We start from the raw sequence: 25,615 nt of genomic DNA on the forward strand, positions 1-25,615 counted from the left end.
ACAAATGGAACCAAATGGACCCGTACGGGTCCATTTGGTTCCATTTGTACACTCTCAGAGTCATGGGGGTCCTTGAAATGTAAACGTTTGAGAACCACTCCTATAACATGAATGGTTTTTGATGAGAATGAGTACTACTGTTATATGACACACACTGTGTGTGTGTGTGTGTGTGTGTGTGTGTGTGTGTGTGTGTGTGTGTGTGTGTGTGTGTGTGTGTGTGTGTGTGTGTGTGTGTGTGTGTGTGTGTGTGTGTGTGTGTGTGTGTGTGTGTGTGTGTGTGTGTGTGTGTGTGTGTGTGTGTGCGTCTGTTTGTATTACTATACTTGTGATATGTTGTGAGGGGACTTTTCCTCGTCCTCACTATAAGAAAAAGTGTGTTTCATTATTATTAAAAATAGATTTTCAGAGATGGGTTTATAATTAGGAAAATATTCAGGTTAGGCCAGCATATGTGTCGATGAAATGACATTTGTCCCTGAGCAAGACTCTTAACCCCTAATTGCTCACAGGTTCTCATTGGAAACAAGACCGCAAGGACTTTCATGAACGGACCTGTTAAAGGAATTATCCTTATCCTTAGATCTGCAATTTTTTGGGGGGGCTTTAGGCTTTACGGTTAATAATGGTATTCATAAAATCACCGCCCTAACATGTTGACGTTCCTCACAAGTATAGTAATTCAAACGCGTGTGTGTGTGTGTGTGTGTGTGTGTGTGTGTGTGTGTGCGTGTGCGTGTGCGTGTGTGCGTGCGTGCATGTGAGAGGGAGAGTTGTGTGCACCTTATGTACGATATGGCAGACAAAAGGCCATTAACATGCTCATTCCGACGTCTGTAAATTCTTAGCGGTTCGGGACAGGCTTTCTGAAACTATAGTTTCGGAGAGTCTGGACGTATGGAGGAGCCACGGGGTTCAGAGAAAAAAAGAGTTCTGCCCTCAGGAAGTTTGTTATGACGTCAATTTGTAGTTTACGTCAACCTCCCTTTCAAACGAACAATGTGGACGTGGGAGGGAGCATGCGTTGGGCCTACAGTGGCATGAAACACCAGGCTGATTCTGCTTAGTTTTCCCACTTCAGGTTAAATACTAAAGCAGGGTAAAAACATGGCAGGCTAAGATAACACTGACCTTATTCACGTTGTGAGCTTGTTGATTTGCTATTTTAAAAAAATATTGGGGAAAGTACAAAAAGAACATTTTAACAACACAAATCGTGTATGGGGGTCCCTGGTACCACATATTTTCAGATGGGGTCTGCCACACTGCGGACAAATACATGTTAATCTGGGGGACCTTGACATGAAATTAATTGGTTTAAAAAACATTAGAAAGCAAGCCCAATTAAGCAACTAAAAAAAATGCCCCAAATTGCTTATTATAAGCAGATATGGTAACATCGGTAAACAGGAAACTCATTGATATGGGGCTCCCCACCTCCCCTACTCCCCTCCGTCCACAGTGGGCATAACCAGGAATAAGGTGAATAGTACACCGTGAGGTAAGCGACACAGCTGCAGCTAATCAAGTGAATAAAGGGGCGTGTTATATTGTAGGTGTGTCAATACTGTCTATCATGCACATTGGACCTTGGCTCTGGACACGCCTATGAAAATACAACACTCATTGTTAATTTGTTTGGTGCAGCTGTGTCTGCCATGTTTGTAGTTTTTTTTTACCTGAACTGGAAAACAAACTACAAAATCAGCCTGGGGTTTTTCGTGCCCGTTTAATAAGTGGGCTGTTCATGAAAGACGGTTATTTCACTCCATGTGTTTTTATCTTGCTAGTCTTTGGGTTTATTGTATATCGTCGCTGTCCGGGTAGAGACCAAACAAAACCTTCACTTATCAGGAAATGGGATGAACAAAATAAACTGTTCTTCAAAGAATCCAATTTAGTTATTATTTAGTCACAAGCTCTTGTTAAAGGAGTAGTTCACCCATTTACCCATTTAGAACCTGAGGCCGATTCTAAAAACGCCTTCTAAATCCTGTCCTGAAAAACTTCAAATATCTATTCAAAAATTACAACAAATGTATGTTGCTATATACAGTACATAGCAACAGGAACCCCAAAAGGTGTTCCCGTCCTGAAAGGTATTGTTACAAATAGGGGTTCCCACCCAAAATGGGTTAATTACACACATTTTTTTTTTTTTTTGTCACATTTTAAGCCAATCATTTGATGACCGGCGGTCTCTCCGGTAGGAGACTCACTGAGACTCCATTGTGTATCCTACCGGCTACATTACATTAGCATCTTTCCACCGGTCATCAAATTATTATATTATTATTGGCTTAGGAAATCGATTTTTTTTAGGTGAACTATCCCTTTAATACTTTTCATTGGTTCAATATTTATTAAAACCCCTGCATACACACTTAGACACGTCCAACCTGGCATCCCTCTTTTGGGCAAAACATTTGATAGAAATTAAACATTTTCTAAAAAAGCCAATCTACAAGAACTCAGCGCGTCACATGTGTGAGCGATGTGTGAGCTTGTAGATCGGCTGTCTCGCCTACTTTTGCACAACTCTGTCATAGGACCAGGTATAAAATAGTGCATTAAATTATAAAAATATGAAACATGGAGATGCCAGGTTTTCTGTCGGGACAGCGACGACATGCAGGTTATTTTTCTTTCAGTGCTTTAAAAATAACTTGAAGTGGGTTTTTTCTACTGTTTGGGGGGTTTGGACAGTTTTTTTTTTGTTTTGTTTTTATTGTTAAATATATCTATACACAAAGTGTGCCTGTTGTACAGAGATATTATCTACACACTGACTCCAGTGATTTATATCAAGTTATTGAGGGCATTCAAGAGTTATTTTCTTTTTTAATGTAAAACAAAAAAAAAGAAATCTATTTGGTGTGTGAAGTTGGGAAGCTGTGTTTTGCTGTGCAAGTCACAGATGGGATTAAAATGTGTCTTTTGAACTGTTTTTAAAATGAATTCAGAGTTCTTCTTATTGCTGAGAATACTACACCGGTGCTGTTTATTTCCAGTGGTGGAACATTTAAAACATTTTGTATTGGAGAAATACGATAATATCCATCCATCCATCCATCTTAACCGCTTATCCGGAGTCGGGTCGCGGGGGAAACCGTTCCAGCAGAGAGCTCCTGACTCTCCTCTCCTGAGCAGCATTAGCCACTTCCTCCTGGGGGATCCTTAGGCGTTCCCAGGCCAGTGTGGAGATGTAATCCCCCCCATCTGGTCCTTAGTCTGCCCCGGGGTCTTCTCCCAGTGGGACGTGGAGCTAGGACCTCCCTAGGGAGACGCTCGGGAGGCATCCGTACTAAGATGCCCCGAACCACCTAAGCTGGCTCCTCTCCAAGCAAAGGAGCAGCGACTCTACTCCGAGTCTCCCTCGGGTGACCAAACTTCTCACCCTATCTCTAAGGGAGATAGATGCCAGCCACCCGTTTGAGAAAGCTCATTTTGGCCGCTTGTACCCGCGACCTTATTCTTTCGGTCATGACCCACACTTCATGACCATAGGTGAGAGTAGGAACGAAGATTGTTCGGTAGACCGAGAGCTTTGTCTTCTGGCTCAGCTCTCTTTCCGTAACAGTGCGGTACAGCGACTGCAATACCTGCTGCTCCCATTCTCCGGCTGATCTCCTGCTCCGTCCTCCCCTCACTCGTGAACAAGACCCCGAGATACTTAAACTCCTTCCTCAAAGCCTCATTCCCTACCCGGACTGCACAATCCATCGGTTTCCTGCTGATACTATAATATGTTACAAGTAAAAGTACGGAATTAAACATTTACTTGGGTAAAACTACAAAAGTATTGGTATCAAAATGTGCTTTAAGTACCAAAAGTAGAATTGGATGGGAGATATGCAGAATGTCCCATTTCAAAAGTTTTCAAATGTATACAAATCTTTTGAAAATAGCAGATCTACAAGCTCACAATGTGTAGATCGCTATTTTCAAATGGTCGTAATGTATGGTTCATGTATGTTTTGTAATATAATTGTTTAAATCTACAATTTAACTATTAACTAAAGTTTTCAAATAATTGTAGTGGAGTGAAAGTACAATATTTGCCTCTGAGATGTAGTGTAGTAGAAGTAAAAGTACTGAAAATGGTAAATACTCCAGTGAAAAATACCTCAAAATTCTACTTAAGTACAGTTCTTAGCTACTCTCCACCACTGTTTAGTTCATATATCATATTATATATATATTTTAATTTTCATTATTATAAGTTTCATTATACACTAAACGCTTATTTGAAAACTTTAGTTACTAGTTACGTTGCAGATTTTGATTATGATTACAAAACATACATTAACCACTTCAGCCCTATTTACATACGTTTAGTATATAACTAGTAACTAAAGTTTTCAAATAAGCGTTTAGTGTATTAACATACTCCACCGTACAGATTGGACAAAATTACATTTTATTCATATAAAAAAGTTACATACTACCTCATTAAAACAATGCTCATGGACTATTAAAAAACCCAAACAGACAGAATCACTCAGACACACAGCAGTGATGTATTTCTAACAGACAGAATCACTCAGACACACAGCAGTGATGTATTTCTAACAGACAGAATCACTCAGACACACAGCAGTGATGTATTTCAAAGTCATCATTTATTAAGACAAATTTATACAAAAATACTGGAGCTGATACAGCGGGCGTAGCAATCTGCAGGAAGTGTGTCAAATAATAGTCAATATTCAATAACTGACCAGTAATTATCTCTGAGTCAGTTTCCATAACGTAGAATGAATGGCCTCCTGTATGTTTTTAAGGGCTCGTGTCCACACAAAGCGTTTAGGGTTTTTTTACGCCCCGGGAATCGAACCCAGGTCTCCTGTGTGGAGAATTTCTTAACCACTAGCCCAGTGGTTCTCAACCAGTGGTCCTTGAGGGGGTTCCAGGGGGTCCCCCAGCAAAAGGTGTTAACACATTTTCACCACTCTATCCATATTGTATATGTTGGCTATTCAAAACAATTTTTTTTACATTTTCGGAAAATGTTTTTTAGAAAAATTTTCAAAATTTTGTAGAATTTAGCATTTTCTTAAACACAAATCTTCTCTCCTGGGAGTCCCTGGCAGTGAACATTTTCAGATGGTGGTCCACGGCCAAATGCATATCAATTTAGAAGTACTAAAAAGGATGAAAACCACTGCACTAGCCTAAAGGGGAATACGCTTTGTGCAAACGCTCTTCTGGACGTTACGTACAAAGCACTCCTACGCCAAAAAAAGAAGCTTTTTGTGGACACGGCGCCTTAACAAACCCTAACAGTGAGTCCAGAACACTGCGTGGAGAGGCCATGACAGTGGTTCAATGTTACTAGAGCAGAGACATCTGGAATAAGGTGGTTTTATTTCTCATTTCGCTCTATAATCCCACAGTTCCAAGCAGTGTGTGCAGGGGGGGGTATAGCCAAAGAATGGTGGTTTAGGTCGGTTGGGGGCTTCGGGGTTAAAAGCAGGTTGACTACAGTTACTACAAACATTAGCGGCTTAAACAGTTTAACCACATTTTTTTTTAAACTGCCGTCCCCTATTTTAGGCATGTAATTATAATATTGTCAAAAATAGCAAAAAGTAGCAGATCTACAAGCTGAGTTTTGTAAAATGTAGATCCGTCTGTTTTACGCTATTTGTCGTTATACGATGAACTATACAGGGCTTACGTGGTTAAAGAGTTTATTTCTGGAAACTGTTAAGACTTCAAACATTCTTGTTTCCTGGTCCAAGCCGCAAGGGGCGGGGCGCAAAGCAGGGTGAGCTTTGCAATGTTGGGCAGTGCAAATACGTATCTCTATGGCCAAATCACAATACTCAAAACATCCATCCTCCACCTCACGTCGTCTCCTTGTACCTTTATCCCCGCCTACGAGCGAGGAGGCAAGGACGGAGGAATCATTTGAGTTCGGCTTTAAGGAATGGGAACGTTTCCGTGCTCAGTCGGTGTCAGTTTTTTGAAGCGACAGCAACGGCCAAAAGGAAATTAACATTTGGGGGACGAGAATTATTTCCGGGTCACGCTTTAGGAGGACAGAGCATTACATTTGAGTATTGGGATTTAGCCTGTGAAGGGTTCAGAGAAAGTATTGGTATTTAGCCTGTGAAGGGTTCAGAGAAAGTATTGGTATTTAGCCTGTGAAGGGTTCAGAGAAAGTATTGGTATTCAGCCTGTGAAGGGTTCAGAGAAGGGGTGAAGACTCGGGGCGTAAACGTGTACCTCGGTCATTAAGTGGACAAAGAGCTACGGAGCAGCTTGGCTTTAGACAGAAAGGAAGAATTGGTGTTTTTTTGAGGGACTAGTAATGCAGCGTTTAGAGGTGGTCTTGTGGACTCTCTTAAGGGGCGGATCTGGGAGGCTGAAGAGAGAGGTTTTTTTTGGGGGGGTGATGTCTTGGAGGTCTCGGGGGTGACTTCTTCACTTGATCTGCCGGGTTGCGCCGTAGCTCATGCCCTGCTGAGAAGCTCCCTTATTGGACCCCATCTGTAGACCAATCACGTTCTTCCCCGCCTTCATCTGGTCATCGGAGAATTCCCGCTTGTTCTCCTGGGCTTTCCTACAAACGAGGGAACGGGAACGGGGATCAGAAGTCATGCTTTGAGCAATGGTTTAACAATGAAGCATGAAGCCCAATGCATTCTTCGTCGCATGACGGTGCCGATCTACAAGCTCACAACGTGTCGTGGAATGCGACGTGTTGTGAGCCTGTAGGTCGGCTATTTTCACCGCTGTTGTGACGGAGAATAAATTAGGCTTAAAGGGATAGTTCACCCCCAAAATGACTTTTTTTCTATGGATTAGTCACCCCATGGAGACTTGAATTCATGGATATTTTTTGTTTTTTGTCGCATTCCTAAACCAATAATTTGATGACCGCTTCAGTTTTTTAATAGTATTCCAATTCCAGACACTATATAGCAATGATTACTATTGGAATACAGAGCCATTTAACACTTTCTTTATAAAAAGTGACTTACACATTCCATAATGATCCACTAGGAGGTCCAGATAGAGCCAATTTTTATGTAGTTTCAGTATTTTGAATACAATTCCATTTAGTCATCTGAAATGTTACCTTTAGTCTAGTTTTAGTTAATCTGAGTTCCCAGAAGTTTTCGCCACCTCTCGCATACAAACGGGAGGGGCGAGGAAACTTCTGGGCCAGAGCCCTGGTATTTGTGGGCGGGATGTAAACGTAACGCTCAGAATCTGAGCGGCCACGCCTCTTACCGGTCTGAAAGCTGTGCAACTCGTCTAAACAGTCAGACGAGAGGCAAACAGCAGTACACAACAATGGCGGCCGCAATTTCTCAAGGGGAAAGTGCTTCCCGTCGCTCCTATTTACATGCAACACCCACTGCATGTGGATCCCGCCCCCTTTTCTTCATTGGCTGTTGATTTGAATCAGAACGCAGTGGCCGCGCCCCTGCTGTCCAGGCTTTGAACCGAAGCCTCCCAGACTAAGTTTTAGTTGACTACATATCATAAGATATTAATCAGCTTTTTTGTTGACCAAATTGTCAGTGTATCTATTCACAGTCAGTGGGAAAAAAAGGTATTCGACGAACATTTCCCGTCATAATTTTAGCAATCTCGGAACCCAGATTCAACTGAAAAAGGAAAAACAGCGACCTCTGTTCGTCCCTCCTCAGTTGACTCTGGGCCAATGCTAATGTGGGACCCGTGCGCACGGAAACGGGGTTTAAGTCTGCCTTCAGCGCTCCACTTCCGGGTGGTACGACTATGTTTTCATTCCCACTAACAATATTTCTACACGGAACACTAACACCACTTCTCCCAGAGAACATGGATGGTTTTGGTTATAAGCCCACTTGTTTCTATGATGAAAGAGCAAGTTAAAATGTGAATATATTTCTGTGGTTTCGTCTGCTCTGAGGACGCTATTGTTAAATGAGTTTCCGGTAGTTTCCAGTAGGGAAAGCTCGACGGACACGTGAATCCCGCCCACTACATTTGATTGGGTAAAGCGCGGCCTGCTTCCTGATCTGAAGGTACGCCCACTCCCACACAATGTGTACACGTTAGGACGAAGCTTCAGGACAGATTCTCTCACGCAGTGCAGAATCTGTTCTTGAGAGATTATAATTTTAGTGGATGGAATGGACTCACTTGAAGAACCAGCTGGTGTCTCCTTTGTACGTCCCTTCCTCCTTGGTGACAGCCAGGCTGCCCAGAGCTGACAGAGTCCTCTGTACCGCCGCCAGGTCCTTACCTGTAACCCAACACACACAATGACATTAGTCAGGTTTGAGTTTTACTTTTTTTTTCTCCCCAATTTAGTTGTTAATCCATGGCCGATTCTACAAAATATCTAAATCCTTTTTTTTTGTAGATCTCAAAAAATCACACCCTGTGTGAAGGTAGCGGCGCCTTTGATACATTGTGTCATCGATATGTGTTTATAATGTGTTTATAGCCATGTGTCACGTGAAGCTTGACCAATCAGAATGTTGACGGGTCTGACCAATCAGATCGTTGACGGGTCTGACCAATCAGAGCGCTGACGGGTCTGACCAATCAGAGCGTTGACGGGTCTGACCAATCAGAGCGTTGACGGGTCTGACCAATCAGAGCGTTGACGGCATCCTACCTGGCGACCCAGGTAGGATGCGTGAATTAGGTCAGACTTTGGTGCTCTACGGAGAGCGTTAGAAAGGCCTTCATACCTTCCCAGAGGTCCACGGTCTGGAACATGTCCGTCTTGGTGACTCCGTACTTCTCGGCGGCGTTGAGGAACTGAGAGATCTGCTCCATCTGTTTGAAGGCCATGGTGGAGCTGGCGATCTTCTTCACCGGCTTGTTGTCGGTGAACAGACTGTTGATCAGCTCACTGAGCACCTGATGCATGGAGAGACACAGAGATATACTTTGATATAGGGACAGTGTCCTGATAGTCTTTGGCTATTCAAAAATAGCAGATCTACAAGCTCATATAGCGTTTGGTATGTGGTCAGGTTTAGGCCTGGCTCAGGGAAGCGGACACCCCTGCCATGCATAGTCCAACCATGGGAATTGTATTGGGTCTTTAATTATTGTATTATTAGTGCTTGTTGTAATCAATAAAAATATATTAATTGTTGTAATTGTACTGTTTGACCCCTGGAAGAATAGTCACGGCTGAGGCAGTCACTAGTGGGGATCTAAAATAAACAATAAACAATAGCGTGGCACCGAGTGCCGCGCTATGAGCGTGTAGATCTGCTTTTTCTTTTTTTAAATCATGATTTTTTTTTAAGATCTTTGAATATATGTTTTTTTAACTCAAATCTTTGCTTCTGTGGGATTCTACAAATGTCTTCTAAATCCTAACAGTTTTTTTGGGGGGTTTGTTTTAAACATATGTTGCTATAATATCAGTGGTGCTCATATGTTTTCATGTCAAGGACCACCCAACATGTAAATGCACTTGACCGCGGACCCCCATCTCAAAATATATTGTTCCAGGGACCCCCCCAGAAGCAAAGATTTGAGCAAAACATTTTCGCTTTAAAAATACATATATATTCAAAGCTCTGCACAAATTTTCACGATTTTTCAAAAATAGCAGATCTACAAGCTCATAGCGTGGCACTCGGTGCTGCGCTATGAGCTTGTAGATCTGCTATTTTTGAATAGCCAAAGTGTTTAAAATGATTGTGATGCTATATTAACAAATTTAGCTGGGGACCCCCTGGTACCCCCGCAAGGACCCTCGGGGGTCCCCGGACCCCACTTTGAGAACCAATGACCTATATAATCCATCATTTATCTTCAGACTGTAACTCACACATCCGTCTTTGAGCCAGGCCTGGAACTCCATCTTTCCGGCCTCAGGCTTGCCCACAGCGGAGCCACACTGCAGGACGATCCACTCCACCAGGATCTGCTCCAGCTCCGCGTCGTACTTGCTGTCGATCTTGTCCTGAACCTGCCGGCTCATCCCGTAAGACGGACCCTTGTTAGCCATGCCGACCACGCCCTGACAGAGTGCATCGTGGGAGATGGAGGCAGATGGGATGGTGGTGGATGGTGGAATGGAGAGAAGCAAGGCAGAGAAAGTAAGCGTTAAATAGCTCTGTTTTCCTATAGTGATCATTGATAGAGTGTTTGTTCAGTAACGTGGCTCCTCCTGTTTCTTCACTTCTTCAGTAAACCAGAAAATACATGTTCAGGTCAGGATACCAATTTCGTCCAATCAGAGGAGAGAACTCATACAGGATAAACAAGTGAATTCAGAAGTGATTACAGGTAAATGAATAGATAGTGTGGAATTGCGATACTACAAAATTGAAGCTGATAAATGGGTACTCTCTCTCTCTCTCTCCTGATTGGATGACATTGGTAAACCATATACGGGCGGTTTGTGGTTGATGCAAAACAATAGCCCCGCCTACGGTGGCCAACACTGTATACACACATGCAAATTTCATGCAAATGAACACTTCGGCACATGAAGATAAACGGGACATTCGCACACGCACACGCACACACACACACACACACACACACACACACACACACACACACACACACACACACATAATGTAATAATAGGGCATAGCAGTGGCAGCCATTTTCTGGTTCCATCGAACATTTGATTCTGTGAAAAAAAAGTATTGAAAACCGCAAAACAAAGGGTATTTATTCAATATAGTATATCATATAATTAAATATTTAAAAAAAATGTATCACAGAATCAAACGTGTGATGGTCATGATTCAACAGGATCTTGGATGGCTTGATTCTAGGTTAAAATAATTGATATAAATATTTTTGGAAATGTTTATGGGAAAAATGAATTGGGTCTGGAACGATGGAACCATAAAATGTCCGCCACTGCTATGACCTATAACACTGTCCACATAGCAGTACATAAACATACTGTCATGCTTCAGGCACAAAGGCCATGTGTATAAAAAGCATCTTTATTCACCTCCACGTTGAACACAGAGAAACACAAACACACACACACACAACATGTCAACAGCCCTTTGTTCTGCCAGGACCTGCATGTGTCTCCTAATGCACACCAATACATCCTGTCGGGACCTGTGTGTGTGTGTATGTCCCAAGGCTAAAGTGGTGTACAATAGGAGCTCTGTAATAATAGCTAGCTAGCTGCTTTTTCACCACGTTCACATTCACTGAGTCATTCACTTTACATTCTCTCTCTCTCTCTCTCTCTCTCTCTCTCTCTCTCTCTCTCTCTCTCTCTCTCTCTCTCTCTCTCTCTCTCGTGTTTGGGGAGTGAATCTGTTTATTGTTTTTAACCACTTAAAGTTTGTTTTCCACTAGTTCAGGTTTAACAATGAACAATTCTTCGTCGCATGACGGTGCCGATCTACAACTTATAGGTCGGCTGTTTTCACAGCCGTTGTGACGGAGCATAAATTAAGCTTAAAGGGGTAGTTCTATTCGAAATGTGGTTTGACAACAATGACCAGCAGCGGTTCCGTCAAATTATTGTCTTAGTAATGCGACAAAAACTAAAAAAATATCCATGAATTCAAGTCTCCATGGGGTGACTAATCCATAGACTAATCGATAAATAATTGTGTGGGTGAACTATGCCTTTAAGGCTGAGCTTATAGTACACCCAGAGCCTTATAAGAGAGTTATGACACTATAGCGTTGACTCCCATTGTAAGAATGGAATGCGGACGTGCTCTGGAACATCTCAATGAGATAGTTCCAATGTTTGGAACTATAGCCCATAGCGGCCCGCTTTGCGGTGAGATCAAAGCGTGACTTTACTCTCTCTCTCTTCTACACTCTTGAGTACACCTTGATGTAAGCAAAACAGCTGCATCTAATCAGATTAATAATGGGTGTGTTGGATTTAGGTGTGTCTCTGCTTGACCCCAGGGAACACCCACAGCTCTGGGCACATAAATCAAACACACCCGTTATCAATGTGATTAGCTGCAGCTAATGTTGCTTATTGTTAGTTAGTCTGCCATGTTTTATTTAATCTGCTGTAGTTTTTAAACCTTAACTGGAAAACGCAACAAAATCAGCTTGGGGTTTTGTGCCCTTTTAAGCCTTATTAAAAAAATAATTGCCGATCTACAAGCTCACAACGTGTGACGTTGTTGTTGTTGTGATGCATTATGATCGTGTAGATCTGCTGTTTTTGAATTGTTTTGAATTTTTTAGGGGGGAAGATTTTCACCTTTTAAGGACATGCCTGAAATGTGGATGTCTGAGTGAAAGTGGTTAACCCATTAAGACCTGGAACGCTATTCAAAAATAGCATATATACAAGCTCATAGCGCGGCACCGAGTGCCGCACTATGAGCTTGTAGATCTGCTATTTTCTTTGAATATATCTTTTTTTTATAGCATTTGTAACTCAAATCTTTGCTTCTGGGAGTCCCTGGAACAAAATATTTTGAGATATATATTTATTTATTTAAAAAAAAACTGTTTTTAGAATCGGCCTCAGATCTTAATGGGTTAAAGTAATGTCTTTCATATCTTTATATGTTGTTGTTTTTTCCCCTTATATTTCATTTATGTAAAAAATGACACACACACACACACGCACACGCACACGCACACACACACATGCCAGCATGTTTGCTAGCCATTGTCTCAGCTCTGCTGCTCCGGTACAGTTTGCTCTGTTGTTTTTGGGCCAAACAGCCAAAGTGACAAGAAGCCCAACCGATCAACAAGTGCTCTCTGCACCGTCACCTTGGTTGCCATGGTGATGTCAGGTCACTTCTACTTCCTGTTCCTGAAGGCAGGGAGGGGGTCAAAGGTTAAGAGTTAAGTCCCAAAAGGTTATACCCCAATGAGTGACTCCCGGCCCATGGCTGGAAGTAAATGTGTTGTAGCGGGTGCAATACGTTAGTCCGACAGACCATTCCTCCGACAGCGCATGCCTCCGATGTTTACTATACTAACCCTATACCTAACCCGAACCCTAACCCTAACCGCACGCGGATGCCACATAGTCGGAGAAATGGGATGTCGGACTTACGTATGCCTCCCGTTGTAGCGACATAGACAGTTTTACATTTTTATCACACCATTTTTGGAACCCATTTTTTCACCCAGTGCCAAATTGCCTGAGCTGTAATCCTGGGCGCTACTCTCCCTCTGCCAGCCTGGGGAGAGCGAGCTTCCTCACGCTCCCTTTAATACATGCCGCTACGTATATCACCTGACAGGGGGGGGGGAGTTTCCCCTGTAGGACGTAGCGTAGTGGAAGGAACACGTTATTCCAACCAGTTCCTTTCCCCTACATCAGGTGCCCCGGCTGGCCAGGGGGAGGCAGTATAGAGACCAGGATTACTGCATGTTTTTTGTGAGGGTATTAACTACCCTAGTAGACACATGGAGAACATGCAAACTCCACACAGAGTAGGCCCTTTCACCAACCCCACCTAGGGTATGGGCGCTGATGACACGGAGGAGAGAACACGCCCACAGCGTCTCTGGCGGGAAATTTAACCCATGACCTTCTAGCTGTGAGGCGACAGCGCTACCGACTGCACCACCGTGCCCTTATACCCGTTGGTTTCTCTACAGAGCCATTTTGAAGCCACTATTTCAGAAAATTCAAATCCACCATCTTGGAATTTACGGTCCCGATTCTGGAACCGGAGAGGAATGCTATTGGATGGAGGCAAGCCCTGAAAACATACCCTACTTTATGATCAAATTAATAATTTATTAAAGAAATGCATCTCATGCTGTGGGAAGAAGACTTGAAACTAGCGAATGAGAACATAACCCACTGAGCCATAGTCGGCTATTAGACCTCCGTCTAAAACGGGGTTATAATTGGTCTAACAGTGAAAGTTTTTTAGCGGTCTAGGCTTAGCCTAGATGTTGATTAGCTGTTTTTTAAGCGTCTGTATATAGACGTCTATATTATAGACGTCATTTCAACGGCTATAATATAGACGGTCTATAAATAGACGCTTAAAAAACAGCTAATCAACGTCTAGGCTAAGCCTAGACCGCTAAAAAACTTTCACTGTTAGACCAATTATAACCCGGTTTTAGACTAGCCCTTACGTATTTTGGACGTCTAATAGCCCGAAAAATGCTCAGTGGGAAAGTCTTTATGAAAAGGTTTAAGTCATACAAATCAAGTGTAAAGTCGAGTCGAGTCACAGTCGACAACAATGGAATGAAAATGAGTTTACAGCCGGAGCAGGGCAGTCAGTTTCACCTTCTAGGCCGTCAACGAGAACTGCAGCGTTCTCAGTATATACTTCCTTAATAGCCTGGTTGTTAACGATAACAAAGTGTTGTTTTCATTCAGGGAGGGAATGCATTTTTTTCCCCCGTAGGCCCACGTGTCTTTTTGATTCATGGTATCTCTGTGTGTGTGTGTGTGTGTGTGTGTGTGTGTGTGTGTGTGTGTGTGTGTGTGTGTGTGTGTGTGTGTGTGTGTGTGTGTGTGTGTGTGTGTGTGTGTGTGTGTGTGTGTGTGTGTGTGTCGCAACAAACCGCAGGAACAATCAGTACCAAATGTCTTGTAAACACTGTCAGTGAGATAACTCAGTATGTACGCTAATACGTTTTCACATCTGAGGGGAAAAAAAGAGGTTGTGGTTCAACAGTGGGATTGTCAAAGAAAACCTCAAAATCCAGTAAACATCATTTCCAAAAGATGTGTAAAAGGTACTGTAGCACATCCCATATTTAAAGTCAAAAGGACAAAATACTTCAATTTCCACTTATTTTGTCTCATCTCAGACAAAACAAGCCCTCCTTGTCTAGTATTCATTGTATTCTCTATGGCTCAACAGGGGGTCCGGGACCCCTAGGGGGTCCTCAGAGTTATTACAGGGGGTCCGCCAAATCTTTGTGTGATGTGATTGTTTTTTTTTTACATTAACCACTTGAACCAGCATCCCTTTTCTGAGGAGAACTTTAGCCAAAAAATAGCAGATCTACAAGCTCTCAACGCCTCGCGCTATCTGCTATTTCAAACATTTTGGTACTTTATACTTTTGGTACTTTAAGTATATTTTGATGCCAATACTTTTGTACTTTTACTCAAGTAACATTTTGAACACTGGCCTTTTACTTTGTAAAGTACAAATATATCAAAATTGCACTTAAGTAAATAGTTACTTTCCACCACTGGTTCTGTGTGTAGAAGAAGGAAGGCACTGAGGCAAACTCAGACAATTAAAGCCTTGTTTTCTTCATAGGGTTCAGACAAATAACGTGTTGGATGTCAATATGTCTTCATCAGGTCATCACGACCTTGTTCCCGTGGCATCCATGCATCTTTATAGAAACATTACAACAAGGAATGCTGGTCTGGTGTGTACTTAAAGTTGTGTGTTGTGTGTAGTTAAAGTTGTGTGTGTGTGTGTGTGTGTGTGTGTGTGTGTGTGTGTGTGTGTGTGTGTGTGTGTGTGTGTGTGTGTGTGTGTGTGTGTGTGTGTGTGTGTGTGTGTGTGTGTGTGTGTGTAGTTAAGTTGTGTGTGCTGTGTTCCATTGGCCACACTATAGTCCTTGGCCTCTCACAAACAGCCACAGTATAACAACCACTCCGCACTCTGTTCCTTAACACACTGACGCCATGTTCACTACAACACTGTGTACCCACTGACCTATCTGTCTGTCTGTCTGTCTGTCTGTCTGTCTGTCTGTCTGTCTGTCTGTCTGTGCCTTTGCCTGCCTGCCTGCCTGTCTTTCTGCCTGCCTGCCTGCCTGCCTGTCTTTCTGCCTGCCTGCCTGTCTTTCTGTTTTTCTGCCTGTCTGCCTGTCTGTTTCTCTGCCTGTCTGCCTGTTTGTTTCTCTGCCTGTCTGCCTGTCTGCCTGTCTGCCTGTCTGTTTCTCTGCCTGTCTGTTTGACTGTCTGTCTGCCTGTCTGCCTGTCTGCCTGTCTGTCTGCCTGCCTGCCTGCCTGCGTGCATGCCTGCACACATGTGCGCGTGCGTTTGTGTGCGTGTGTGTGTTCGTGTGCGTGTGTGTATGTTCGTGTGTGTGTGTGTGTGTGTGTGTGTGTGTGTGTGTGTGTGTGTGTGTGTGTGTGTGTGTGTGTGTGTGTGTGTGCGTGTGCGCGTGCGTGCGTGCGTGTGTGTGTGTACATTGCTGTGTACGGTGTACCCATTGACCTCTCTATCCTGCATGTCTGGAGCAGAACAGAGCAGAAAGTAACACTTAAGGCGGCTCCATATTTCACAGAGAGTCCAACCCAACGAGAACCTTTTTTTTTTCTTCCTTCAGTTTGCCGACTCAGAGAAAGTTCAGGGAGGTCGACAGTGTTTCATACAGACTGACAGTAGTGGAAAAAGTACTGACTTTGTTTATACATTAAGTAAAAGTATCAATACCACAAATGATGTAGAAGTAGCCTACTCTGTTACAGAGTAAAAAGCCTGTGTTCAAAATGTTACTTGAGTAAAAGTGCAAAAGTATTGGCATCAAAATATACTTAAAGTACCAAAAGTAAAAGTACTAAAATGTTTGAAAATAGCAGATCTACAAGTTCACAACGTGTCGCGATGCGACGCGTTGTGAGCTTGTAGATCTGCTATTTTCAAATAGCCTAGGTATAAAACAGGGCTAAAGTGTGGTTAATGTATGTTTTATGATATAATAATGTTTATCTGCAAAGTAACCAGTAACTAAAGTTTTCAAATAATTGTAGTGGAGAAAAAGGAGAATATTTGTCTCCGAGATGTAGTGGAGTATAGAAGTAAAAGTATAGTCATTTGGAAACACTCCAGTACAGTAGAAGTACCTCAAATTTGTACTTAAGTACAGTACTTGAGTAAATGTACTTAGTTACTTTACACCACTGCACAGAACTCTTTTTTTCTGAACTGCAGACCCAGCAGTCCAGCTCAATGATAGATCTCCCTCCAACGCACTGTGGGAAATGTGTAAAAGAGTTATGGAGCTTTCACTGTATCTGTCTACAGGCTGTGTGTACGCATGGTCACTATAGCAACACAATATGCTCACACACGGTGGTGTAAAGTAACTAAGTGCATTTACTCAAGTAGGCTACTGTACTTCAGTGAAAAATAAATTCCTTTATTGGAGTATTTCCAATTCTCAGTACTTTTACTTCTACTCCACTGTCTACATCTCAGAGGCAAATATAATACTTTTACACTTTGTAGATTTTTATTATTTATATTATAAAACATACATTAACCACTTCAGCCCCCTTTTATACACAGGCTATTTGAAAATAGCCGATCTACAAGCTCACAACGCGTCGCATCGCGACGCGTTGTGAGCTTGTAGATCGGCTATTTTCAAACATTTTGGTATTTTTACTTTTGGTACTTTAAGTATATGTTGTACTCAAGTAACATTTTGAACACTGGCCTTTTACTTGTAACAGAGTATTTTTATGTTGTGGTATTGCTACTTTTACTTAAGTAAAATATCAGAGTACTTCTTCCACCACTGCAGGCTGTGTTTATGCATGGTCACTATAGCAACACATTGTCACACATATTTATTGCCGCTCTGTCATTGTCACTCCCTAATGCGTCACTATAGAACTACAACAACTAAAACGCACGTATTGGAGCTTCAGATACTACCCGAAACGGGTCAACTTAAACCCTCAATACTTAGTAAACGTGACCTTTGGCTCTTAACTTAGTAGGGGTGTGGGGAAAGAAATCGATTCATACTCGAATCGCGATTCTAATGTTGGACGATTCAGAATCGATTCTCATTTTCCAAAAACCTATTTTTTAATGACATTATTTTTTCCGCAGTATCTTTGTATAATGAAATGTTTGAGAAGTTAAGGGCTGAACCGAAAAAAAAAAAACGATTTTGAATTGGAAAAAAAAAACATTTTTAATCGAGAATTGTTTTGAATCTAAAAGAAAATTGATTTTGAATCAATTTTTTTATTTTTTTTAAATTTGAGAATCGTTTGTTTTGGAAAAAAATGAAAAAAAATCGGAATTGTGACCCCAAGATCGTGACCCCGTGCCTGTTCTCCCTGTGTACCCTAGGTAGGTACCCTCACAAAAAACATGCAGTAATCCTGGTCTCTATACTGCCTCCACCTGCTCAGCCGGGGCGCCTGATGGAGGGGAGAGGAACTGGTTGGAATAACGTGTTCCTTCCAAGTTCTACGTCCAACCAGGGAAACTCCCCCCTGTCAGGTGACAAGAAGTTACGTCCTACCGGGTAAAACTCCCCCCTGTCAGGTGATAAGAAGCTACGTCCTACCGGGTAAAACTCTACCCTGTCAGGTGACAAGAAGCTACGTCCTACCGGGTAAAACTCTACCCTGTCAGGTGATAAGAAGCGGCCTGCTCACTCCTCATGTGTTGAAGGAAAGCATGAGCTCAGGGCGGGGCTCTCCCCAGGCTGGCAGAGGGAGAGTAGCGCCCAGGATTACAAGCCTAGGCGTTGGCACTGTGTGAAAAAATAGGGTTTACAAAAAGAAGAAGCTCACAATGTTCATTTTGAGCTTGTACTGTATGCAGGTCTGCTATTTTTTTGGGTGAATGTTCACACCAGAATAGGGATGCTAGAGTTCAAGTGGTTAAGGTACATATAATAAAGTTCCTATCACACAAATATTTGGCAGTCCCCCTATAGTAACTCTGAGGACCCCCTAGGGGGTCCCGGAGCCCCTTTTGAAGACCCCAGCTTTAATAATGTCTTCCTCCCAAACTACCTCATGCCAAATCTATTGGGATCATACCGTAGAATAGTCTGAGAGCTCTCTAAACTAACGGGACCCCAGGGGGTCCACCGTTCCATTCCTGTTCCAGCCTCTAGCATGTTAACGTGTGCCCTGGGACGTCTTGTTATGTTTGGGATTAGTCCCACAGCTCATAACTCAAGGAAACCTTTTAAACAAGCTTCTGTTGGAGCCTGTCTGTGGCTCTCTGTCTGTCTGTGTCTGTCTGTCTGTCTGTCTGTCTGTCTGTCTGTCTGTCTGTCTGTCTGTCTGTCTGTCTGTCTGTCTGTCTGCCTGCCTGCCTGCCTGCCTGTCTGCCTGCCTGCCTGCCTGTCTGTCTGTCTGTCTGTCTGTCTGTCTGTCTGTCTGTCTGTCTGTGTCTTACTGTCTGTCGTGTCGGCTGCAAACCTTGAATGTCTGATAAAACCTTTTCCTTTTTATTAAAAGTAATTGAGAAATACACGCCCCCCCCCCCCCCCCCCCCTCATACTTTTGCAAGACAATATCGACGTTCACCAGAAGCAGAGACGTGTGTTTTCAGTGAGTCTGCGACGCATTGTGAGCTTGTAGATCTGCTATTTTCAACAACAAAACAATCTACATTTTAGACCTAATGATAACTTGTGAAACGGGACATTATGCATGACGAGTAGTTTAACTTTTGGTACTTTAAGTACATTTTGATGCCAATACTTTTGTACTTTTATCAAGTACATTTTGATTACCGGACTTTTACTTGTAACGGAGTATTTCTGCATTGCAGTATTGATACTTTTACTTAAAAAGTAAAACATTTGAGTAGCTTTTTTCCACCACTTCCTCTGGTAGGGTGAATAAAGGTTGAATTAATTTCAAAAATGTCCATAACGCACAATTTGTTCCCCTTTTTCTGTGTGGTGGCAAAGCTATAGCTGCGTTCAGACGGCCCTGTTCACCATGAACTATATGGCTGATAGCATCACTTCTCCTCATGTTTTCCAGTCCAACCCGTACTGTTCTGTTTGTGTCGCTCTGTTTGTCTGCGTTGCCACGGTAACGCCTGTCTGAAAAGCCACAACAGGAAGCCGAGTGCGAGCGAGGGCCGCTTTGGTGTGTGTGTGTGTGTGTGTGTGTGCGTGCGCGCGCGCGCGCGTGTGTGTGTGTGTGTGTGTGTGTGTGTGTGTGTGTGTGTGTGTGTTTGTATTACTATACTTGCGAGGACCAAGTATAGTAGAATTTGAAGAAATATACATTGCGAGGACCGTTTTCCTCGTCCTCACATGACAAATGGCTGTTTTATAGTAAAAAAAAACATTTTTAGAGATACCTTTCCAATTAGAAAAAACATTCAGGTCAGGATTAGACATTTAGGGATTGGAATTAGAGTTCAACATGATTTATACTTAGTCGCGTGCCAGTGTCATGCACCGAAAAACAGCCGATCTATAAGCTCACAACGCGTCGCAGCGCGACGCATTTTGGGCTTATAGATCTGCTGTTTTTCGGCTTTAGGCTTACGGTTCCATTTTTTGTAAATGACATTCATAAAATGGCAGGCTGTCCTAAAGTGTTGATGTCCTCACAAGCATAGTAAAACCAACCTGTGTGTGTGCGTGTGTGTGGCCACATGACGTCGTTCCTAGCTAAACTCCTAACCGCCGTTCGGTGGTTTATTGGTGCTTTGCATGGTTTCCTGCCAGCAGAACGAGGCTGTTATAGATACAGTATGGTGTTTGTTTGGCAGAGCGTGGCTCTATGCTCTCTCTAATCATATTGCCCTGTGGTTCTGGTCCTGGACAAAATAATGTGTTTCAGAACGTTATTGGTAGCGCAGTGTGGCCTGGTGTCGAGACTCTGAACTCTTTAGTGCAGGGGTCTTCAACGTTTTCAGGCCAAGGACCCCCTAGCTGAGAGAGAGAGATGAAGCAGGGACCCCCTACTCTAAATTGCACAAAATTGTGTTTCAGATGAACGTTTTTTTTTTTACTTAGTCTGCTCTTTTTTTCCCTCTACACCTATAGCCTCTTTGCCAAAAAATAGCCGATCTACAAGCTCTCAACGCCTTGCAGCACGAGGCGTTGAGAGCTTGTAGATCGGCTATTTAACACTTATTCTAACAAAATAAATATCACTTAAACTGCACCGTTTAAAATGCAGCGATGACGCTATTAGACGTTATTAGATCTTTATTTTTGTTTGGCCCAAGAAACACAGTCTCACTCAAGAAGGCACATATTGCCTTTTGGTCAGAACCCCAGGAAGGCACTATAAGACTTTCAGGGACCAGGGTCGTTAAAGACACAATCATGGATTTAATGGTGGGCCGTCTGGCCGGGGACCAGCTAGTTAAACCACATCAGCACAGATGTGACACAATGTCATTGGATTTAACCCGTTAAAGACCGGGGGACGCATCTCTGCATCATTTTAGATGTCTTTAGGCTATTCAAAAATAGCAGATCTACAAGCTCATAGCGCGGCACCGAGTGCCGTGCTATGAGCTTGCAGATCTGCTATTTTTGAGAAATCGTGAATTTTGCAAATCTTGGAATAGATATATTTTTTAAAGCGAACATTTGTAACTCAAATCTTAGCTTCTGGGGGTCCCTGGAACTAAACATTTTACACATTTTAAAAAACTATATATATATTCAAAGATTTGCACACATTTTCCACGATTTTTCAAAAAAAATAAGAGATATACAAGCTCATACAAGTTTGACCACCACTGATATATCAGTGGTGCTCAAACTTTTTCATGTCAAGGACCCCCAAAATGATATGTATTTGGCTGCAGACCCCCATCTATTTTGTTCCAGGGACCCCCCAAAAGCAAAGAAAAAAAATTGCATTGAAAAATATATAGATATTTCACGATTTAAAAAAAAATAGCAGCACTAGCACTGAGCTTGTATATCTGCTATTTTTGAATAAATTGTGACTCACACATACTCATATCTAAAATGACACTGACGCTTTCCCGGACTGAAGGGGTTAAGTCCCAGCCCAGAGGCACACAGTCAAAACGTGGAGCGTTTTCATATCATCTGGATGCAGTTATGACGGTTAGCCGTAATCGCTTTACAAATCCTTTCAGCGTGACTCTCTCTTATGATTTAAACGGAGAATCTAAAATTATCCCCTAAATGCTTCCATAACCTCTGTTACCAGTTCAATTAGCTCACTCACTCCATTAGCAAAACCCCTGAGCGTCCGCGTTGCCACGTCTGCTTATTATAAGCGACGTTGGGCTGGTTTTTTTTCTGTGAAGTCGCTTGAAAATATTGGTAGTTGTGGGTATTTTGGGGATTGTTTCTGAAAGTGTTGTTGCTTATTTGAGCTTCCTGTCTAATGTTGTCCTCAAACATTTTCCTGTCAAGGACCCCCAAATTAACATGTATCTGGCCATGGGACCCCTATCTGAAAATACTTAGTCCCTGGGACCACCGTGCCAGATTTGTGTTGTTAGAATGTTTCAAGAATATTAAAAAATGTTCACTTTTTCCCCCCGAGATGTTCTTTGGAGAATAGCAGATCTACAAGATTACGCATCGCGACGCGTTGTGAGCCTGTAGATCAGCTATTTTCAAAAAGCCGATATAGGTTTAAAGCACTCATGTGGCCTGGTCGCGGTTGCCTTATTTCTCTCGCAAAATCTGGCAACACTGCCTTTAGCGTCCCTATTCTGAGGGCTAACGTTTAGCTGTAAAAGAACACAGGCGACCGTATGACGCAAAGTTTTAGTTTCATGTTCTGTAAAGCAGTGGTTCTCAAACTTTTTCATGTCAAGGACCCCCAAAATAATGATGTTTTTTTTTGTCTGCGGACCCCCTGTCTCAAAATAGTTTTTTTGTGCCAGGATTTAAAAAAAAATAGCAGATCTACAAGCTTGTGGCGCGGCACTCGGTGCCGCGCCACAAGCTTGTAGATCTGCTATTTTTTAAAAGCCAAAGTATAAAATATGGATCAAGGGGTTAAAATGATAGTGATGCTTTATTGCTGGGGACCCCCTGGTATCCCCTCAACCCAAGGACCCCTGAGAAGCATAATGCTGTAAAGGGTTGGGTCTGGACAGCGTCTAGGCTGCCATGGACCTGATACACAGCTATCTGCTCCAGATGTTGATCTGCTCCAGATGTGAAGCTACTGAGCAGTACGGCTGTCCACTGGGACCTCACTGCAGCTACTGCTCAGTGGTGGAACAAGTACTCACATGTTTTACTTAAAGGACGACTTCACCACTTTTCAACATATCTTCATATAAAAGGTCCTCACTAATGCTCATGATAAAATGATAAAAAAAAAAATCTACTTGGTCTGTGTCTCATAGGAGGGCTGTGGATAGTCCAGAAACCCGTCTACCAGTGACATCATCGTTAGGCATGATTTTTTTCCCCAAAAAGATTACAATTTTTTTATTCTGATTTTTATTAAGGCGAGAACAATGGGATCTATTATTGCATTGCAACTTTCCAGGAATACAAAGCCTGCAGTTTCTATTAGCTTGGATTCCCCATCTATGATGTCACTGGTAGACGGGTTTCTGAACTGTCCACAGCCCTCCTCTGAGACAGAGACCGAGTAGAACATTTTTTAACCATTTTATCATGAGTATTAGTGAGGAGAGGACCAATTATATGAAGATAGGTTGAAAATCGGTGAAGTCGTCCTTTAAGTAAAAGTATCAATACTGCAATATAAACAATACTCTGTTGGAAGTAAAAGTCTGGAATTTCTAAATGTACTTGAGTAAAAGTACAAGAAGTATTGGCACCAAAAATGTACTTAAAGTACCAAAAGTAGAAAGTATTCGTTATGCAGAATGTCCCATTACAAGTTTTCAAATGTATAAATTGTATAAACATATTTTGAAAATAGCAGATCTACAAGCTCACAATGCGAAATACTCCGGTAGAGTAAAAGCATCCTCAAAATGTTACTTTAAGTACAGCACTTGAGTAAATGTACTTAGTTACTTTGCACCATTGTCAGTAGGAATGACAGCTCCGTGCTGATGACCATGTACGGTAGCAGTGGATCACTGAGTCAAGCAAACACACACACCTCAGTGTTAACATCTATGTCAGCTCCAATACTGTTATGTTACAGGAAATACAAATGTGTTACAATGGATCTAATGTAGTTATTATGTACAAAAAAATAATGGAACTAATGGAACCAAATGCGGGTCCATTTGGTTCCATTTGTTACACTCTGAGTTACAGACCCATAAGGGTCCATTTGGTTCCTATCTATCATTTAGCTGGGGGGCCCCTGGAACTCCCTCAAGGACCCCTGGGGGTCCCCGGACCTCACTTTTAGAACCAATGGCTTATAGAACTGAAGTCAAGTTAAAACTCTTCACCCATAAGACCTGAGGTCGATTCTACAAAAAGTCAGTTTTTAGTCTTCTAAAAACTGTTTTTTGAAAAAACGTATGTTACTATGTCAGTGGTTCTCAAACTTTTTCGTGTCAAGGGCCCCAAAATGTATATGTATTTGGCCAAGGACCCCCCATCTCAAAATATGTTGTTCCAGGGGACCCCCCCATGAAGCAAAGATTTCAGTAACAAAATGTTCGTTTGAAAAAAATATATATATTCAAAGATTTGCACACATTTGAACGATTTCTCAAAAATAGCAGATCTGCAAGCTCGTAGCGCGGCACTCGGTGCCGCGCTATGAGCTTGTAGATCTGCTATTTTTGAATAGCCTAAAGTGTAAAATAATGCTTTTTTTTAAGCTCAAATCTAAAAATGACACAGACGCTTCTTCAGGTCTTAATGGGTTAAGTAGAGAAAACACCACTTGAATTAGAGGTTGCTAGCTCTTAAACCTTATATCTTAGCAACATGTTTATGCATTTATTTCATATTTACATGTGGATTTAAGCTCTGACATTTATGCCAGACATACGTCTAGTATGTGACGAGTCTAACTGGGGCTATTAACTCATTTTGGATAAAAACGTGTTTCTGCTTTCCTGAAGAATGGGCACCAGCAAGGTGACTGTCTCCCAGACAAAAACAGTCACTATTAGTCACAAGTCCTACAGGCTTTTTTAAAGGAGGAGTTCACCCAAAAAAATGACTTATTTTCTATCAATTGCACACCCTATATGAAGCCTTGAATCCATGGATTATTTTTTGTTTTTGTCGCATTCCTAAGCTAATAATTTGATTCCCGTCTCCTACCGGCTAATGTATCCGGTAGGAGACACAAAGTCGATTATTTGTGTCTCCTACCGGAAATACACACGGTCATCAAATTATTGTCTTAGGAATGCCACAAAAACAAAAATAAATCCATGAAATCAAGGCTTCATGGGGTGTGTAATTGATAGAAAATAAGTTATTTTTTTGGGGTGAACTCCTCCTTTAACGTTCTTGTTTCCAAAATAGTGAAAATAGCAGTTCTTCCGTGTGACTGTTATTGCTTGCTTTTGAGTGACATGAAATACTAAATAGAGGCATTCATTTGTGAAAACAACTTAAAAAGGTGAAATATGGAGATACAAGGTGTCTGCTCGACAGCAACGATATGAAGGAAAAAAAACAACTCCCCCTCACTTGTCATCATCTCCTACCTACAGCATAGCCTCACCGCATGCAGCGGTGGAAAGTAACTAAGTACATTTACTCAAGTACTGTACTTGAGTATACTTTTGAGGATTTCTTTATTCTACTGGAGTATTTCCAATTTTCAATACTTTTACTTCTACTCCACTATTATCTCAGAGGCAAATATTGTGCTTTTACTCCACTACAATTATTTGACAACTCTAGTTACTAGTTACTTTGAAAAGCACACATTAACCACTTCAGCCATGGCTATTTGAAAATAGAGCTACAAGCTCACAAGGCATCGCATTGATCTGCTATTTTCAACAGAATTTTATATATTTGGAAATATGTGAAATGGGATATTGTGCATAATGAGTACTTTAACTTTTAGTACAATTTTTCGTATTTTTACGCCAAT

At 42.1% G+C, this 25,615-nt stretch overlaps 1 protein-coding gene across 2 annotated transcripts in view; it reads right to left on the reverse strand.

Annotated features, from left to right (window-relative positions):
- Window positions 1–4,598: 4,598 nt before the first annotated feature.
- The window catches only part of tagln (transgelin), a 22,573-nt gene continuing 1,556 nt past the window's right edge, over window positions 4,599–25,615 (reverse strand). Inside the window, exons 2-6 of one of the 2 annotated variants that reach the window (XR_014601375.1) lie at window positions 9,800–9,991; window positions 8,700–8,871; window positions 8,143–8,245; window positions 4,767–6,568; window positions 4,599–4,731 (exon numbers count right to left, since the gene is read on the reverse strand). Coding sequence is in view for 1 of the 2 variants with exons in the window: in XM_084065470.1 (XP_083921596.1) it covers window positions 6,430–6,568; window positions 8,143–8,245; window positions 8,700–8,871; window positions 9,800–9,979 (594 nt within the window). In the remaining variant the exon portion in view is untranslated. Of the gene's footprint in view, window positions 6,569–8,142; window positions 8,246–8,699; window positions 8,872–9,799; window positions 9,992–25,615 lie in introns of both variants that reach the window. The other variant, XM_084065470.1, reaches the window with a different exon arrangement.

The sequence above is a fragment of the Gymnoscopelus microlampas genome, assembly GCF_963454915.1.
Source record: "Gymnoscopelus microlampas genome assembly, chromosome: 8".
NCBI classification, from domain to species: Eukaryota; Metazoa; Chordata; class Actinopteri; order Myctophiformes; family Myctophidae; genus Gymnoscopelus; species Gymnoscopelus microlampas.